General features: G+C 40.6%; 1 protein-coding gene and 1 long non-coding RNA gene across 3 annotated transcripts; one reads left to right on the forward strand and one right to left on the reverse strand.

The window, feature by feature from the left end:
* Positions 1-1737: 1737 nt before the first annotated feature.
* Positions 1738-4498, reverse strand: LOC112544704 (uncharacterized). The gene is made up of 3 exons (XR_003088036.2): positions 4427-4498; positions 3870-4078; positions 1738-1949 (listed from the first exon to the last, which is right to left on the reverse strand). It is a non-coding gene; the product is annotated as an uncharacterized LOC112544704 (long non-coding RNA).
* A 1358-nt stretch (positions 4499-5856) lies between these two features.
* CDCA7 (cell division cycle associated 7) lies at positions 5857-18772 on the forward strand. 2 transcript variants are annotated; one of them, XM_075933643.1, is made up of 10 exons: positions 5857-6158; positions 9808-9930; positions 10332-10442; positions 11912-12166; positions 12587-12664; positions 13582-13770; positions 14268-14405; positions 14626-14775; positions 15943-16079; positions 16437-18772. In XM_075933643.1, the coding sequence occupies exons 1-10, from the start codon at positions 6138-6140 to the stop codon at positions 16465-16467; spliced, it is 1233 nt and encodes a 410-aa protein (XP_075789758.1). In that variant the 5' UTR covers positions 5857-6137; the 3' UTR covers positions 16468-18772. The 2 variants fall into 2 exon arrangements, with proteins under 2 accessions (XP_075789758.1, XP_075789757.1); XM_075933642.1 differs by having other exon boundaries at positions 5870-6158; positions 14265-14405.
* Positions 18773-20479: the final 1707 nt, after the last annotated feature.

Here is a 20479-nt window from a genome sequence, read left to right on the forward strand (position 1 = left end):
ATTAAGTTGTCTCCACAGATGTTTGAGGCTAAAATGTGTCAGTGTCCACAAATGGGATAATCCATGAAATAATTGGGAATTTTCTCTAATGCAGAGTAGCTGAATATAGCTATTGATCAGTATAAAAATACACTTCAACCGGTTCCTGTTCTGCTACATTCCTCTTTTCCTTGAAACACTTGCCTTGAGTGTCAATTAGTCTATCCACGTGCTATGCACAGCAACAAGAGGGTGCGGATGAGGGCTAAGTGCTCTATGCCACCTTTGCACTTCCTGTATTCTGGAACAATTTGCAATGCTGACATGGTTCCCCGTATCAATTACTGTACTGTAGTCTCAGAGGTCAGCTAAAGCATGCACTGTCTTGGCCTCATACTCTCCCCATGCCCTGCTCCTGGAGTGACCTTTTGTCTTATGCCCTGCTTCCTGCCCTGAGAGCCCCACCACAGAGCCACTGAGAGTCCCTTTATACAGGAGATATACCTCAGGAGTCTTGTTTCTGCCTCTTTAAGATGCTAGCTATATGGTCATAAAGGGACTGTTGTGAAACAGAAATTGGCCCAACATGTCCCCATCTGCTGTGGGTGACTCTAGTCTGTAGAACATATGGTAATTTACTTTGCTGGATGGTTTCTTTATCAAACCTCTTGTTAAGCTCACGTTGCTGCCATGAATTTTGGAAGTCTATGTAAAGTTGTGTTCCAAAATACACTTGTGGCAGTCAGGCACCACCTTGTTCGGGTCCTATCAATTCCCTGTACTCCTTAATTAGGGTTAACTGAGGTCTGTGACAGTGAACTATTCTTGCAATCCATTCAGTGATTGCCTCTACAGTGTAGTTCCCAAACTAAGCTATTAGGCTGCGTCTAGACTGGCATGATTTTGCGCAAATACTTTTAATGGAAAAGTTTTTCCGTTAAAAGTATTTGCGCAAGACAGCATCTATACTGGCATGCGCTTTTGCGCAAAAGCATCTGTGCCAGTGAAGACGCTTTCTTGCGCAAGAAATTAACGTGGCTGTCTACACTGGCCTTCTTGCACAAGAATACTTGTGCAAGAGGGCTTATCCCTGAGCGGGAGCGTCGGAGTATTTGCGCAAGAACCACTGATTTTGTACATTACAAAGTCAGTGTTCTTGCGCAAATACTCGCAGCCAGTGTAGACAGGCAGCAAGATTTTGCGCAAAAGCCCCTTTATACAGGTGATATATACTGCAGTAAAACCTCCAAGTTAAGAACCTCTTGGGAACAGAGGCTATTTGTAACTCAAAAATGATTGTAACTCTGAGAAAAATATCAAAGTTTGTATTTCAGAAAATTACAATTGAATATTGACTTAATACAGGAAACCCTTGCCATTCGCTACAGCTCCCAGCCCCTGTGGTTAGCTTCCCGCTGCTCCTGAACTCACTGTGGGGCTTAGGGGCGGCAGGGAACTCACTGCAGCTGCGGGGAACAGCTGTGGTGAGTTCCCCGCAGCTCCCAGTCTCCCTCCCTCAGGCTGGGGCTACAAAAAACCCTGGCAAATACATGGAACTGTGAATAGTGATTCCTGTGCAACACTGAAACTTTGCTATGCATAAGAAAAATGTTGCTTTTAACCATCTTAATTTAAATGAAACAAGCACAGAAACAGTTTACCTTGTCAAATCTTTTTAAAACTTTCTCTTTATTTTTAGTAGTTTACAGTTTACACAGCACAGCACTGATTTCTTTTTGGCTCTGCTGCTGCCTGATTGCGTACTTTCTGTTTCAAATGAGGTGCGTGGTTGTCCGGTCAGTTTGTAATTTGTCCGGTCAGTTTAATCCCTCAATTCTGAGAGTCTACTGTATGTATATATTAAGTTTTACATCTTGTTTTGATATCATGCACCAGATATTATGTTGGGGAATACCATTATAAAAGCGGTACAGGCTTCCACTTCTTCTCTCCTCTGATGTTCCAAATCCCTGCAGAAAAAAGTGTTTCATAATGTATGTAACTTTTTGAGAACAGTTCCATTTTTCTTAACAATTTTTAAAAAATTCTCAGAAAACCTCTAATTAAATAGCTTCAAAATGTACCCACAAACTCTAACTAGGCCCTGAATCTGGCATACTAATTTTCAAGCCAATCTGACAATTTTAAAAATACAAAAAATTCACTTGGAAAAAGAAGATTTGCTGCAATCTCATCCATAGAGCCAGCTAGTAATCATTCCTTAATTAGATTTGGTATGCAGCTAGTACAATTGCCTTATACAGATCTGTCATTTTTCTAATGGCAACTTATGATCTTCATGATTCAAAATGATAGTGAGCCTTGTTATTGGGGGAACCTTTTCTTTAATATTTTTCCATATATATAACCTTGCATTTTGTAGTTTTTCTGGAAGTTTAAAAAACCAAACTGCACTATGCTGGTTGAGAACTCTCTGGGTGGCAACCCTCAACTAATACGGATTTAGGAAAATTAAGTGTGTGGTCTGGTCTCCGGAGGACTGTTTTAGTTCATATACTTTTGTACAGTCTGTGAAGCCAGTGGTGTAGGTAAGTACATAATTAAGGGTTTATTTAAAATGGAGATTCTTTTATTTGACAGATTGCTGCCTGCTCAAAAGGAATCATGACCAAAAAGTATAACTACTACTTCAGAGTTGTTGTATTCTATTGTGTTATGGCCTATTTGTGATGTCTGACTTACAGCTCATTCTTGGCTCAATTACACAGTATCAGGTTTATGTGTGTGCAGCAAACGTGCAGCAGGGCGCAATTCTGCGCTACTGATATAAATGGGAATTTTCAGCCTTGAGTACAGTTGCATCAGTGTGCATTAGCTTGGTGATTGTAAATGAAATATTACAGAAAACAGACAATATATTAATTTTCCACTTTGCGTTATCTGAATTTTAAACTATCAGGTATATAATTTCTTAAAGTTCCCACTCTGCTCATTAAAACTGTCAAACAACAGTAACAATTCTCAAAGGGAAAGCCATGTTAGTCTGTATCTGCAAGTTATTTTGCACTTTTTATGTCTTATAACTATTTGATTTAATGTGATATTACAAAAGTTACATAAAATAGTCTAAGAGCAAAAATCTGTTTTCTCTCTGTTCCTCTCCAAATTATGTTTTAATTTAATGCGCTTATTCTATTTTAAATCAGTGTACACAAATAAAATGCCTTATTTCATTCCCTTCCTGAAAAAAGATACGGATTGCAATTGCAGTTGAACAGATGTATTACCTTATTCTCAGGCTAGGATGAGTGTCTAATTGCACTCTTGGTGGAGTTTCAAAAAATGCATTATACACTGTTTTAAAAAATGAGTTTTAAAAAAGTATTTCTTCACTCTTCTTCATGACATTTTCTCTATGGGTACATCTATACAGTAGCATTACTTCAGAATAACTAACTTTATTCCGAAATAACACAGTCTGCATCTACACACAAGCAGTTATTTTGGCATAATGTTGAAATAATGTCAAGCCAAAGGAGCTCTTACTCCGACTCCTGTAACCCTCATTTTAAGAGGAATACGGGAAGTTGGAGGAAGAGTGCTCTTTTTTGGATTAACTGCTGTGTAAACAGTGCCAAAAGCCGAATTAAGCTAGTTTGACTTAAGTTATACAATTGACGTAGCTCAAGTAGCATAGCTTATTTTGGATTTAGCCCTGCTAGATGTGCCCTAAGTGTGTTCATTACCAAGGAAACTGGTTGAAACAATAGTAAAGAACAGAACTGTGAGACACACAGATGAACATAATTTGTGGGAAGAGTTGTCATGATTTTGGTAAAGAGAAACCACATTTCACCAATCTACTAGAATTCTATAAGGGGTCAACAAGCATGTAGACAGTCGAGATCCAGAGAAGATAGTGTACTTACATTTCCAGAAAGCCTTTGACAAAGTCCCTCACCAAAGGCTCCTAAATAAAATACGCTATCATGGGATGAGAGGGACTGACAACTAGTTAAAAGATAGGAAATTAAGGGTAGAAATAAATAGTCAGTTTTCAGAATGGAGAGAGGTAATTAGTCGTGTCCTCCAGAGGTCTGGTTTGGAGCCAGTTCTCCTCAACATATTCATAAATGATCTAGAGAAAGAGATAATCAGAGAGGTGGCACAATTTGCAGACGATACAAAACGGCTCAAAATAGTTAAATCCACTGTAAACTTCCAAGAGCTTCAAAAGGATTTCACAAAAACTGGGTGACTAGGCAACAAAATGAAATTCAATGTTGATAAATGCAAAGTAATGCATATTGGAAAACATAATCCCAACTATACATATAAAATGATGACGTCTAAATTAGCTGTTATCCCTCAGGAGAAAAAGATCTTGGAGTCATTGTAGATGGATCTCTGAAAACATCAACACGCTACGACAGTCAAAAAAGCAAACAATGTTGGGAATCATTAAGAGATACATAAGACAAAATACCTTATTGCCTCTTTATAAATCCATGGTACACCTCATATTGAGCACTTTGTGCAGATGTGGTTGTCTCATCTCTAAAAAAGGTATTAGAATTGAAAAGGTTGAGAAAAAGGCAACTAAAATTATTAGGGTTAAGGAATGGCCACCATATGAGGAGAGATTGATAAGACTGGGACTTTTCAACTTTAAAAGAGATGACTAAGGGAGGGGGGATGTGATAGAGGTCTATAAAATCATGACTTGTGTGGAGAAAGTAAACAACGAAAAGTTATTTACTCCTTCCCATATCAAAAGAACTAGAGTTCACCATATGAAATTAATACCCAGCAGGTTTAAAACAAACAAAAGGAAGTATTTCTTCACACAATGCACAGTAAACCTGTGGCACTCCTTGCTAGAGAATGTTATGAAGACCAGGACTTTAACAGGGTTCAAAAAACTAGATAAAGATGTGTCCTTCAGTGGTTATGAGCCAAAATGGTGTCCCTACCCTCTGTTTTGTCAGGGCTGAGAATGGCAACGGAGGATGGATCACTTGATGATTACTTGTTCTGTTCTTTCCCTCTAGGGAACCTGCCTTTGGCTGCTGTCAGAAGACAGGATTCCAGAATAGATGGGCTTTTGGTATGACCCAGTATGACTATGCTTATGTTGTTATGCTTTCACTGAAACTTGTACAATCTAGTGAAAGTGCCTTTTCTAGCTGAAAATCCCAGACACAGCACCAGCAAAGGGCACCAAATCCAACAGGACTGAAATGGACCTTTTTACTTTACATCAAATTGTATGGAGGATTTTGGGTTTCCAGAAAGTGTAAAACAACTGCAATCCTTCAAAAAGCCTTTGGCTTATGCTAAATATTGAAAGTTATTCTGATTAGCTAGCCCTCCCCCATCTTTTTATAATTAAACATTTATTCATGAGCTTAAATAAGTCCTCATTATGTTCGAAAGAGCCGCATGTGGTAAAAGACAGTTCTGCCTTTTGATTTCTGTGCTATACATTGCCTGCAGTCACGTTTTAAATGCCCAGGATGCATGGGGCATAACCTTGCAGGTTCCCATCCTCTCTCTGCTCTCCATGCATGAAATAGTCGGAGCAGAAAACGTGCCTACACTGTTTGTACGTTTCCTGCCCAAACATTCTCGTTTGTCCTGATAAACCCTTGTGCAGGGCAGCAGCAAGATCAGTCCCTCCCCATCTGACCCCCTCCTCCACCCAGTAGCATTGGGAACTAACCACGCGGAGGCCATGTGCACCAGGGCTACTGCTTTGCAGATGAGTCTACCCTCCCCCTCCCCATATGCAAATACTACGGCTTTGCTATAGCGAGCATTTCGCGCCACAGAATTAGGCCCTTACAGTACCACAAACTCCACGGCGGGAAAAAAATAGTACAGGAGTTTTCGACCCCCTCTTCGCGCTCCCCGGAGCCCGGTACTATTCTCTTCACAGGGGCACGCTGTCTGTTGCATGGGGGGCAACAAGAGGGGGTCTCCTCCTGAAGGGGTGTTGCCTGCACCTTCCAGGACTCGGGCTCCGACGCGGGAAAGGAGCCCCCAGTCTCCGCCCCCCTGAGAGTCCCGAGCTGGTTTGGCGCGAGCTTGCTTCAGTGTCCGGGTCCCGACCCTCCCAGTCCAGCAAGCACAAGCTGCGCTGATCGCACCTGGGTACCTGACTAGCCGCTACAAGGCAGCGCCCTATAGCTGGTAGCATGGATCCCTTCGGCATGCAAGTGAGTGGCCAACGGCGCCCCGGGGTGCGCTGGAGGAAGGGAGCAGGAGTGCAATAAGTTGCACGCCTCAGAGGAACGGGGCTGAGCGGGGCAGAAGGTGCAATGAGTTGCACGCGCCTGAGGAAGGGGGCTGAGCGGGGCAGAAGGTGCAATGAGTTGCAGGCGCCTGAGGAAGGGGGCTGAGCGGGGCAGAAGGTGCAATGAGTTGCAGGCGCCTGAGGAAGGGGGCTGAGCGGGGCAGAAGGTGCAGTGAGTTGCACGCGCCTGAGGAAGGGGGCTGAGCGGGGCAGAGGGTGCAGTGAATTGTTGCACGCCCCAAAGGAAGGGGGCAGAGGGTGCAATGAGTTGCAGGCGCCTGAGGAAGGGGGCTGAGCGGAGCAGAAGGTGCAGTGAGTTGCACGCGCCTGAGGAAGGGGGCTGAGCGAGGCAAAGGGTGCAGTGAATTGTACGCAGAGGGTGCAATGAGCAGGGAGCTAATGGAGTGGGGGGGATGCTGTGAGTTACACTCATTGGCTGAAGGGGGCAGCAAGAAGGTGGAGGAAGGGAGGGGGACTGGGGAGTGAGCTGCAGACTCTGGAGGAGAGGGGTGAGCGGGACGGTGTTGCAGAAAGCGGCAGGCTCTGAAAGAGGGGGAGGGGGGTAGGCTTGGCGCTGGAGGCGGAGCGGCGGTCGGGGACTGGCTGGCTGGAGGCACCACTGACTGCGCTTTCGCTGGGGTGGCGGCTTATTTGGCTGTGTTTGTCTTGGCGCCTGGCCCAGCCACTCCTCCTCCTCTTTCTCACGGTCCCGTGCAAACACGCCGCGAAAGCCCTGGTTTGCGGGGTGGAGGTTGCCGGCTTGGGGGTCCCGCAGGCGGGGACGCGCCTGGACACGTCCAAACTCGCGTTACGCCCCGTGTGTCCCCCTTGTCCCATCCCGGCGCCGCCGCTGCCCCGGCTGCTGGGGAACGTGGCAAGGCAGCTCCGCCGCGTGGCCAGCGCGTCTGCTCCCGCGCCGTGCTCTGTTCTGCCTGCCTCCCGCCAGGCTCTGCTCCCTGTTTCTGTCCGAGTGCATCTACCGGCCCACAGCCCATCTCTGCCCTGCAGTCCCCCAGTTGGAGTAGGACGTGTCCCTATGCAAAGCTACGGCTTTCTCAGGGTCTGGGTGGCAAAGAGCTTTCCAGGCTAATGCCCTGGGGATCGCAGACTGCAGGATATCTCCAGATAACATGTCACCACGTTGGGTTTTGTCCGCAAAAGCTTGTGTCTAAATAAATCTGTTTAGTCTTTAGTGTGCCATAGGACTCCCGTGTTGTTTCTGCGAACAGATTAGCGGGTTCCTCCTTTGATACTTGTTCTTTAGAAACAAATCTCCCATGTCTGCTGGATTTATTTTGCACTGGTGTAGCTCGCAGGTCTTGCTGTGCTTGGTACCCTTGTGGTTAGTAACCCTGTATCAACCACATTGCTGACAGACAAATTCCGGCCCTCTGGGATGATCATATAGGAAAGGATTTACAGTGAATGTGGTCAGGTTCACTTCTTCCTGTGGCACTACAACAGCTATCATGTTGGGGAGGCCTGGTAGATACTCAGTAGGGTTCCATCTTACTGTATAAACAGGACCCAATGGCTGGTCTGCAAAAAAGGTGCTACAGGCAAAATTTGGGGAGACAGTTGAAACTCACGTCCTTCCAAATGGAGTAGGGTATTAATGGAATAGGAATTATGATTGTTGTGGAATACAAGGGACTGTTGAGGCTGTTCTGTGCTTATCTTTGATTATGCTGTGAGCCACAGAATGTTATATTGGAATGCTGCTCTTAAAAAATGATTTGGTACTGATCTGATACCTCTTTGCTTTTTCTCTGCAAACCTATCTTTACTGAGAAAGAAGAGAGTCTCTAAAGGATGGAGTTTTGATTAAAGTGCGAAGTAGCTACTTGTGGTAAAAGTCTGGAGGATAAATAGAGTGATAGGGGAAGCACTGGTGTACACTTGAAAGTTAGTTGACTAGTTATCACCTTTAAGGTGAGAGAGATGTTGCTAAATTGACTTAAATCCCAATGTAGAAGCTGCTAGTCCCTGGTGTCCAACCAGTTCTGAAGCCACTATAGTGGCTACTGCTATAGCGAACTAGCCACACTCAACTGGCCAAATAGCCACATATGGCTAGTGGCTACCGTGTTGGACATCACGGTGCTAGATTGACAGTATTATTCCACTGATCACTTTTTGTTGTGGAGAATTAGTTAAAATGATGTAAAACTCCCTTCCCTGTCTGTACCAAGTGTTAACATTACTGTGCTCTAGCTTTTAAAAATGAGTAGTTCTGTAGCACCTTAGAGACTAATATATCGTACACTTTTCTGAGCAAAACCCACTTCCTCAGATGAGTGCTATAGCTGTGTGCCTAAGGACATAGCCTTATCTTCTCTATTGGCAGGAGTAGCCATGATCCCTGTGGAAGCAAATAGCTTAGTCTAATTGTGAGGAAAGAGAAGAACTGGGTTATATTTTGGTGCAGATTTCAAAGTTCAGAAATGAGGGGTGATTAAATGAAGACAGATAGAGAGGCATTCCAGCCCCCTACCTTAATGGCTAGACTGGAGAAGCTGCTGTGCTGCTGGCAGGGTCAGTGCCAGCTCTGCCCAGCTGCTGGCTTCAAGGCACGCAGAGAGTGGAGGGTTGGTTTCCAACCATAGGCAGGCTTCCAGCCTGCAAGCCAGCACCCCCTCCTCCCCATCTGCTGCTGATTCCCAGCCTCTCTCCCCCTCCCTTTCCATACACCCCAGGCTGCCAACTACCAGCGCAAGTGCTGGAGAGGCTGCAGAGTGGAAGTTTATCGGTAACTGGTTACCCATTCACATCCCTAAGGCAGACATCACATATGAGCAGACATCATAAACTTCTGTTTTGGTTAATTTTAAACCAATTTATGAAATATTTTTGATTCAATGAGATTGACCTATGAATTGCTAATAACTGTAAGAGTTCTTTCTGCTTGGCATGACACAGATCAGTGACTGGTCATATTGCAGTAATTGTTGGGTTGTGTAGTGTGTAAATATGGGTACATACCTGGGTCCCTGTATACAATTCAAAACCTTGAATCAGGTTACTTACGATAAGGGAGATTCTCAGGAAAAGATAAATTCTAAAGGCCATTAAAAGATAACAAATTTCAGCTGAAAAAAGGTACTAATGAAATAATAAGCCATTATCCCTAAAGCAGTTGTTTTGTTGTTTCTTTCCAGGGTACTTTATGCTTTTAAAAAAATTAGTTGATGAATATTTGGTTTCAGAAATTTAAAACAAAAGTGGTGATTTCTAGATACTTATTTTAAGATTCCACATAAAGTCCTTCAAGTTTTACATTGTTGAGAAGGGATGTGATTTATTTTAGTGGGATTTTTCAAAAATGCTACTTGTCAGAAGAAGAAACATAATACTCAAGGATAAATCACTTGGTGACCAGAAATATATTAGAACGGAAACACTACTTAATTTTAAGCTCTACTGTCTTATCTCTTTTCAGTGTTGATAGTGTACTGAATGGATACAGGTGTCTGGCATATCTGAAAACACAACCACATAAGACTTTATAAGCGCGCTTTAAAAAGCTAGTGTAAATCTCACATTTTAATGGTATTGTCATCCTCCCCTTTCAGCAAGGAAACCTTTCAGGAAAGAAGAACCTCAGAACATTCCGAAATATGAAATTGATCCCCATGGAAACCTCATCATCTGATGACAGTTGTGACAGTTTTGGTTCTGATAATTTTGCAAACACTGTAAGTACAGTGTATGAATAAACAGAACTGAATCTGTGTTGAAAATGTCCCAAATGCTTCATGTGATTTAAAGTGTCTTGCTTTGCTTACATTTCTATACAGTAGCTATGAATCTACAGTATGCACTATAATTTCATTTCACTTTTTGCTTGTGCTTCTAGGTAGTAATTGGTTGGAGGCAGATTAGCTATTTATTCTATTCTTTGAAATGTCGCTTAAACTAACATGCCTGATGATTTGCTGTAACAGCTCTGAAACCATTTGTAAATCCCTGAACCATTTTGTTTTCTTTGTTACAAAAGCTATTCTCTTGTAGTGCTCTTGTAAATGTAATTTTCTGTCTGCATAGTTCATGAAAAATTGGTTCTTTTTTAAAAAAGTGTTTTTTATTCTTTTTATAGAAACGCAAGTTTAGGTCAGGTATCACAGAAGAACTGGCTAAAATTTTTTGTGAGGCCTCAGATGATGATTCGTTCTGCGGTTTTTCAGAAAGTGAGATTCAAGATGTATTGGTGAGATATGCAAATTAACTGACTTAGTTTTTAAAGTTTAACTAATTACTGAAATGCTACAGTCTCTAGGACACTTGCCAGCTAGCATTCCTTAATTTTAAATCACATCTATAAATGTGTAAGTACCATGTAAATGTGCAATGTGGAGAAAACCAAATTATATCTTGCAAGAGAAAATTTGTTTAGTTTAGAAAAAACAGTTTTTCCAGATTTAAAATTTAACTAATACAGATTGAAACGTTGCTTAATGGATATATTCTGTTCATGAGCATGTTGTATTTTCTTCTAAAACTATTTGGACAAGATGGCTATTTGGTGGAATCTGTTAGCTACCATGACACTTCTTCATGGCACTTGTGTAGCATAACAGGAAATAGTACAGGAAATTCTACACTTTGTAGGCAATGTAAAAATAGCAATAGATGGTAGAACTCCCCCTTTTCTACTTTTTAATTAACTACAAAATATTATAGCACACTCATTGCTTAAAAATAGCCCAAGAGTAAATACTGAGTATTATAAAGAGCAGTGTACTCATATTGCACGTAACATGGGGTATTGGAGTATAATGTCAAGGGATGTTCAGAGAAAAGAGTAGGTGTTCTTCTTGTGGAAGGAGTACACATCTAAGTTAAATAAAAAAATCGTACAAAGAACTAACAGTGACAAAGCAGGAACTTGTACTCAAGAAAAGGGTGGGGACAAGTAATAACAGCATGAAAATGATGAGCAAGATCTACATATCAAGCTTAATACAAAAGTATAGGGATTGTCAGTTTGAGCCTTGACAGGTAGAAAAAGAAGTACTAATGGTCCACAGCAGGGTATCTGTTAGACAGGTTAGTCCTAGATAGAAGCATCTTTATTTTGGTGAAAGTAAGATAAGTCATGTTACCAAGTGGAAAAGCAAACAAAAAATGGAATCATTGTCTTAATTGCCATCACTAGTAAATCTCACTACAGTTGTGAAGAGTATCAGAATGAGAATACTAAGCTGACGAAATACTAGATTTGAGATCATAATGATCTGAATGGCTGTTTGAGTTGGGATTGTAATTATTCTATGAATAAGTAACAATTTACTTATTGTTGTACTCTTAGCCATTGAATTTTTTGTAGTTCACAAACTTAGATCTGACACTGTACTGAGAACTGCTGTGGGGGTCTTGTTCACCCACGTGGAATAACTTGAAGGGTTGGATCCTTAAAGCATACCAACTCAAACTACATTTTTCTCTGAAATACTTTACTAACTAAATTTACAAGAGAAACTAATCTTTATCTTTTTGTGTATTTAAGCCCTTTGTAAAACCACAACATTTGTCAGGGGGCTTCATGGGTAGTAATGCCCAAAACTTAAAAAAACAACCAGATTTCAAGTTGGTGTCCTTTTAAATAAATGTGCTTATCATACTTAACCATACAACAATTCAGTATCATTCATAAACTACATTATTGGGTTTTGATAGACATTGGAGTCAGACGCTGAGAAAAATGATTTACGTGCTGAGAACAAATTGCAGTATAGGAGACGTGAGAGACACTCGATTCCTCTGAAAGTGGCTATGAAGTTTCCTACTCGAAGGTCTACAAGGGGAAAGAGTGGAATAGCATCACCTCCTGAAATAAAGCCATCTGCCCTGGATTCTGACTCTGACTCTGAAGAAAAGGGCCCCAAATTCTTAGAGAAAAGAGCTTTAAACATAAAGGAAAACAAAGCAATGGTAGGTATGCAGGAAGTTCTTCGGTTCATTTTGGTCCTTGATTTCTAATCTCGATGCAATTCTCTTCTCCCATATAAATTAACATTAATGGAAGTTACCTCAATGCATTAACAGAAATTTAGAGCCCTGATACTGCACATTCACTGGCACATGAAAATACATGGACTGAAATAGGTTCTTCAGCAGAGAGCTTTGTATTCTGAAGCCTTATTCTGGTTTAGGCTGGAAGCCTATTAAGTCTAAGCATAATTTTCAACCCACTTTCAGACACCAGGATATAAAGATAAGATGTAGAAGTCGAAGAATATAACTGAATTTACTATAAGGCAGTTGTACTTCTAGGCAATTGCTCTAATCTATTAGCCTGTAATAGAGCACAAACTCTTTTTTAAGACCATATTTTTTTTGTTTTCCCTCTAGCTAGCAAAACTAATGGCTGAATTAAAAAATGTCCCTGGTATTTTCACTGACAGAAGATCGTTATCAACTACCAGCCCAGTAAGTAGAAATTAATTTCTCTTTGTCTTATATATCAGTCTTCTGAGTAAATCTAGTGTTTGATTTAAAAAACAAACAAAACAAAACCCCTTTCAAATAAAAAGCTTAATAGATCAAGTAAACCAAAGTCCATTTGTTCAGAATTTTATTACTTGTTAAAACAATCATCCCAGTCATGCAGTATCTTTCTGATTTGCTGTTCTGTAAAAACTGAACAACATATCCAGTCATAGGCACCTGGAAGTCTCAATATCAAAGGCAAACTAAAGCCATAAAACAAAACAAAACCCCTTTCTAAATGCATATTTACACAAAGGATGAAGAAAGGGTGGGTACCTTAAGCTTCAGTTCTGATATCTGAAGTTTGAAGGTACTTGAATACATTTTCTGGTTTAGACCCATCTATATGTTTTAGGGCTGCAGTGTCAATCTACTTAAGGAGGCAGCATGTCCCAATGAGTGGGTCACAGAATTTGGAGTCGAAATCCCTAAATGCTACACCGGATGTTACCAATGACTCACTTGTATGACTTTCTGTGCCTCTTCCCTATCTATAAAATGGGGAGGAAGATAACATGCCCTTCTAAGTAAAACATGTTGAAAAGTACTATTAGATTGCTACTTACTTGATTATTATTTTCCTACTGAAAATATATCCTTTTCTGTAAAGCAGACAAAAATGTCTAAGCTCATCGAGACTCTTACATTTACTCAGGTGAATTGCTGCCTTCTTCCTTATATAGGAACTAACATCTGCAGCTTGGGATTTGTATGTTTCCATAGTTCGAATGGCAGAGCTGAATTTACCCTGCAGTGTAGTAATTGTATTCTGTTTTTTGTACTAGAAACAAAGTTATTTTGTTTTTGTTTCCCTTTGAGTTAAACAAAGCCTCTTGCCCCCATTTTTTTAATTTCAGAGACCAAAGCGGGCTCCAAGAAGCTCATTTCCCCAAAGTGCTTTAAGGAGGAACCCAGACCGAATTTCTCGGCCTCACACCAGATCCAGGTCCCTGATTGATGGACCACCTACTCCTCTACAAGAGGAGGAAGAAGATGACAGGTACAGCTTAGTGAGGCGAAGAAAGATGTCTGACGAATACTTAGAGGTAGGTTTAAGGTGTTGTACTGTTATGGTAGAGCATTAATTGGGGAAACTTTAAAAATATAATTCGGTAATGGTTATTCAGGTATGTGTAGCCTCAGCCTGTTTGTTGATGGAACTAGAGCTCGTGCAGAGCTAGCTAGCATTCATGTCCACACTGAGACTGGTGGAGGATGGGAAAAATTGGGAGCGCTGCACAATTACCATTTTATTTTTATTGTCTCAGTGGAAAAATTGTCACTTTCTCTACTTCATCAGGAACTAAAAAAAAAAAGATTGATTAGCATTTGATTTTTATTTTGTTATGTTTCTAGCACTAAAGCTGGAGACCTGAATCCCATTAACTCAATACTTGTCTGCCAATTCTAGTGAAGATAGACATCTTAATCCCTTAGACTGCTTTGAAATTCTCAGCCCTTGTTCGTGTGGGATTTCTGCTGGCGGTAATGCTATGACCACAAAATAAAACTTAGATTTTAATTCTTGCACTCTCTTCAGCAGGAAATTCGAACTCCCAGGAGAAGTCGCCCTGGTGCTATGGCTCTTCCTCATGTCGTACGTCCAGTGGAAGAAATAACAGAGGAAGAGTTGGATAATATCTGTGAAACTGCTCGAGATAAAGTATATAACCAGGTGATGGTAAGTATATGTATTGCAAATCAGCGAAATGCAGATTGTACACTAAGCTAGCTTTCTCTTTGTTATAATTCTTTTGGGTTATTCAAATCTTGGAAGAAGTACTCATGCAAAGGGCTGAACCATGATGCAAAGGATTGGGTTGGTTGTCAATGTGCTGTTTTGTTAATTAACCCTACTGGTCTTGGCTTTCTTGTCTCCTGAACTCCTGTTTGTGTTGTAGGGATCTACTTGTCATCAGTGTCGCCAAAAAACCATAGATACTAAGACAAACTGCCGTAACCCAGACTGCGTAGGAGTGCGGGGTCAGTTCTGTGGACCTTGTCTACGCAATCGATATGGGGAAGATGTCAGGACTGCATTGCTGGACCCAGTAAGATAATTTAATATGGACATGGGGTTTAACTTGTTTACTGTAGGGAAGCCCTTTTCATGGAATGATGCATCATAGTTAATGCTAAAATCAGGATGTTGGTGGGCGAGCTGTGTTTTAATGCCCTTTACTACTGTAGCTATGAGACAAAGTATCATGGTTGGGGGGTTCACAGTGGAGACTTGAGCTCTTGGGCATCCTACTGTCTTGTGGAATTCACCATCCTGAACTAGTCTAGTACCCAGGGTCTTTTTTTACAACGCATGGGGAGAGTCAGATTCACAAATGCTAGAATGTTGAGTGGGTAGCCACTTATCCAGAGCATGGGAGACCTAAGCATCAAATTCCCACTCAATCTCATGAAGCAGGGACTTGAATTTGGGTCTCCCACCTCCCAGGTGATTCCTAACCAGTGGGCTGTTGAGTATTCAGGGTGGATCCTTCTCATTATTCTCTTGGATCTGTTCCACCGTGTGTAAATAATTAAAAGGGTCATTGGGCAAGAGAGAGACTGAGCTTGGTTACAGGCTCGCCTGGGAGTTGGAAGACTCTCAGGGTCTGCTTCAGTGAGCATTTCTACACAGTGGTGCAGCACCAGCAGCAATTAATTGCAAAAGACTTTCCCTGAGTAAGGGTTTTGTGAACGCCCATGCCTCTAAAGTTCCCCTTGCCATTCCTACCTTGTGGCACCACACTGTTCCTATAACTACTATGGTAATAACTATCAATTATGGAAGCAGTGCAGCCATTAAGCATATTCTTGAACTTCAGGCTATTGAATTATCAGAGCAAAGCAGTTTCTCTTTTGTCTGGCTTTAGTGTCTGTTGTAGGGAGAGGAATGCTCCCTCTCATCCTACATCAAGCAACAGAGCAGGAATTCATCCAGCTACCTTAAACAGAGAGACAGTTGTCACTATATTGGGTCTGGAAGACAGAGGGGGACATTTTGGGTGCACTTTATGGCTCTGTTGAAAGTACAGAAGATGCCTAGCACCTTAGAAAACTTTGTACCTCACAAACACTTGCATCTCAACAGCATTTGTGCCAGCCTGGAGTTGTTTTGAGCCAGAGCGGGAAGGGGTTGATAGGACCTTTCAGCAGGAGTAGGACCTCAATGAATCTCTTGAGATTTCAGTTTCTTTAAAAGATGTCTTATTTTTCTGTAGAACTGGCGCTGCCCACCTTGTCGTGGAATCTGCAATTGTAGCTTCTGCAGACAGCGGGATGGCCGGTGTGCTACTGGCGTGCTGGTTTATTTGGCCAAGTATCATGGCTACGACAATGTTCATGCTTACTTAAACAGGTAATTGCTATTTTTTTTTCATAGCCCAGTTGTTGTTGCTTAGGCAAAGGTCTGAAAGCCAGGAATGGAGAAATCTTGGCTCCTCCTCTGAATTGTTTGGAAGTCTTAGGTAAACCACTTGGCCTCTGACTTGTCATCTGTGAAATTGAGATGATCTCATGGGAATTGTGACTACTTACTTGTATGTAAAGTGGTATACAGTGTAAATGCTAAATACTTATTCTGCTGGCATTAAAGTTCAGTTAATACTTATTCCCACAGCTTCCAAACTGTATCTAAACTGAATAGAAATCAAATGCTATAATAGATCAACCTGCTTTTCTTGAACTAAAACTGGTTCCTGTTTGTATTTTGCAGTCTGAAACGTGAACTTGAAATGGAAGATTAAGCTTGTGATGGGTTGTCAATGGCACCTTCCTGCAGTTGTGTGCTTTTTCTTCCATGTCCCACTTCGTGTGCAATTGATTGTTCAAACACTTTTGGATTTTAATCCCAGGATAATCAGCATTTTCTTTTCTTTCTTTTCCAAGTAAAAAGGGACAACGTTTTCCAAGATAATCAGTAGTTCTTCCACAGATCATGTTGAGTCCTGGGCTGCAGGCAGTGATGCTCTTTTAAATACTGTTGGATAAGCGCTTTCTTCCCCTTCCTGTTGTTATGCAGTCTGGCTAGCATCCACTTTGGCCTTTCTCTCTGAAACAAGAGGGTGAAGCTTGATGCAGCTTTAAACTGATAGTGTCTTGTTCAGACAGTTGTCTTCGTTGCAGTTTTTATTTACAGTTAACAGTATTGAAAACATTAAATGCATTTAAAATATTAATTGTGGTGTTTCACATGGACCTATGTGGAAATATAGATGTTAAACCTTGGCCTGGTGAAATTAGTTAATTTCTGTCTCTAAAAATTCAGGAAGAGTAACAGTAGCCAATTGAAGCTGAAATCTGTTAAGCGTCATGATAGATCGGTTATAAAATTAGCAACTACAAAATTATCACTAGTCCTTCAAAGAATTAAAAATTTATTGAGATTGTTTTAAAACTTCTTTATGGTGGGCACGTTTTCATCGTTTGGTTTTATACAGTGCTCAGAAGTGTAAAAAAGCAGCATTTTTGCCCCCTCTGCTTGAATAAGGAATTAATATAAAAGTTTAAGGTTTCTAGTGTGTGACAAAATGGGAAAATGCACAGCTGAGAGAACTTTTGAGGGCCAAAAGTTTGATGGTCTCTGTTCATAGCTTCCTTTTCCCTTGTGAGTATAGAACATTGCTGCAAACTTCTAGGGCAGCCACATTTTTCCTCACTGAACTAGTACTAGTGCAGCTCCACTGACAATAGCAATGGTAGCAATCCTAATGTGGGCTGACAATGGTGATGGAAAATGACTGCATCCTGTTTATATTAGTGTTTCCACTATTGCTGCCAAGTAATGCTGCATCAGTGCAAGGTCAACAGTGAGAAAGTACTACAGTGTAAGTACACAATTTCTACTTGAGATACAGGCATACGGTCAGTTTGAGAAGCTTATTTAATCAATCACAAATTAGATTGCAAATGGAATAAATTGATCAAATGTAATAAATCATCATATTTACTGCTTTCAGAACTTTATGATCAAATGGTCTCTAGCCTTTTGGAACTGGAGCCTGAATTTTCTTCTTTTTTTTTTTTTTTTTTAAAGGCCCCAGTGGTTTTCAAAACCCATGGTTAGGTTGGAACTTATATGAAACCCTTCTAGCTATGTAGTACAGCTCAGATTCAGATTCTTTTTAAAAGAAATCACATATCCTGGCTAATAGGGTATTAATGGGATTTGCAATCCTTTCCTCTAAAGGCTAAAAAGTAATAGTCTGGGAGTGCAGATGTAATGGTTGAATATATTTTGGTAGCATTCACACATGCTGTGGCCTAATCCTGAGCACAGTATCGCTGTAGAAAGTTATTTTGCATGACATGGTTAATGAACTTTAAGTCCAGCTAAAAGCAAGGACTTAAAGTTGAAAAGCTCTAGTTTGGACTACTGTGTAATTAAAGCAATGGAAAGTAGTACGTTGTATGAATCAATCTAACAATGAAAATTATTGTACAGTTAATGAAGACTTAGAAAGTAATATTATAAATGAGATCAATCCTAACTAGAATCACCTTGGCTTTGTTGAACTAGAACTAATTGAATCTTTTTGGTAGAAGGCTATTTTATGCATCAGCTTTTTTCTATAGTGATATTTACTTCTTACCACAATTCAGCACCTCATACTGCTAGAGTGAAACTTTTAAAGGCATTTAGGCATCCAACAACTCCCACTGCCTTTCATGACTCTCATTTTGTGTCTGAAAATTCCCCTTCACCCATTTTCTTTTAATTATGTGAAACCTTGAACCAATGTATAATCAAAGGTTTGGATAGCATTCATCCTAGAGTGAATATTTCCTTTTTGGTCAAAAATCGTAGACTGATCTTTTTCATTTCATGAATGGGAACTTTAGAAATATATGTGCAGTGATAATTCAGGTAACCTTCTAATTGACATACCTGTCCTTGGGTTGCTAAGTTTTTAGGTTTGTATTAAGTCAAGACTTTAATGCTCATCTTGAGGATGTTATATGAATAAATGCTGTAACTAGATAGTCTGATCTATGAATTGTTTCTGTACAAAATTTTATTTTATAATTTTGATAATAAAAGTTTTGCGAAGAGTTTTTGCCTCTTCTCTTTTTTGGTTAACATTCTGTCTTTACTTGTGCTTGTTTGCTTTTAGGTTGTTTTTGCTGGTTGGGTTATTATTAATGTTAAAACTTACTGAAAATTTAATGGAAAAGCACCAACTGAAAATTTAATGGAAAAGCACCAACTAAATACAGGGCCAACTACTCATTCTTAAAATAAAACTGCTTTCCACTTTCTGTAAGATACCATATGCAGCTATTGATGTGAGAGCCATTTGATTAGAGCATTCTTCCTAATAGTGTATGCAGTGATATTGTTTAATTTTCCATGTTGCTCCCAAAGGATGCACCTTTCCTCATCACATATATATAAACCTGCAGATTGTATAAATATAAAACTCTGATCCATAAGGCAATATAAGATTTGGCTTTATTTACTGTAGGAAAAGGTGACATTGTTTTAGTTTGTCTACAAAAGACTTATTGTTAGACAGTTTAATTTTAGGTAATATTGCATTGTTACAGTATGCATCTGACAAAGTTTGTGAGGACAGGAATATAGTAGTGCTGAACTTCAGCTGGGCCTGGTAATTAGTGTTTTCTTTCTCCAAGTGAAACTGGGCCCATTATAGAAAGAAAACAGAGGAATGAGACTAACTGCAATTGCAGTGAAGAAACCAGGTGGGTGAGGTAACATCTTTTATCTTCTGTTGGTGAGAGAGACAAGATTTCAAATATCATTTCTTCAGGTCTGGCATAGTATTGCACACTATAAGTTCCATACTCCATTATTGCGCTTTAACCTACCAGTAAGTCAAAGCATACTTTTGAAGTTACTCTGTGCAGTACTAGAGTCCACACAGCCAATGAGAGCAAAGCCCACTACAGTGCAGTAGATTTACCCCTCAGCTTGTTATGCCCTAATACTCTGGGTAGATGTGTTCCTTAAACATGATATCTTTGCACGCAATTCACTGCAGCACATATATTAAAGGCTTAATGTTTTGGGAGCTCCTCCTTTTAAAATGGAATGCTGCCTGAATGAAAGTGGAGCCTCTTAGTTTTGTTGTATAAACTGGTCATTCATATTGTATATCATTGAGGATGGTGCTCACTTTAAGTTTTAATTTTAATAAAAAAGCTCTATGAATTCTTAATGGGACTACAGTGGCAGAATTGCTGGGAGGTTACTATGATTGGTCTGTATGATGCACTTTGCTTTGTTGGGCTATGTTTGCTTGCTTTCATGAAATAGAATGAAGATTGCTTTAAAACACAATAATTGTATTTATTAAAAAACACATGCAGCATGATACAGTTGCATTTGGTTGGGAGTAGGGATGTGAATGGTTAGCTTGGTGGGAGCTTCAGCAGCTTCCTGCCTGTTGGTCCCTCTTTTAATTGGTTAACTAGTTACATTTAAACACTTACTAAAACAGGATTTTACATCCCTAGTGGAAAGGGGAGGAGCTGAGGCCCCAAGATGTTTAGAGATTTGTATATGTTCAGGTTTCACACACAGCCCTGTTATTTCTTGTGCTGTACAGTGGAAGCTAAACTGCACGTGGATGGGGATGGAATACATTGGGTGTCTGTGAAAATGTGGACATGGACAGTGAGCCAGCATGTGTGGAGCACAGTGGGTGCAGGCCAGTGACAGGGTGGTGGCCAAATTGTGTCGGTGATGACTGGGGTGTGCATGGAAAACGGTGGGGTACTGCGGCAGGGGCAGTTGCA

The sequence above is a fragment of the Pelodiscus sinensis genome, chromosome 7 (assembly GCF_049634645.1).
Source record: "Pelodiscus sinensis isolate JC-2024 chromosome 7, ASM4963464v1, whole genome shotgun sequence".
NCBI lineage: Eukaryota > Metazoa > Chordata > Testudines > Trionychidae > Pelodiscus > Pelodiscus sinensis.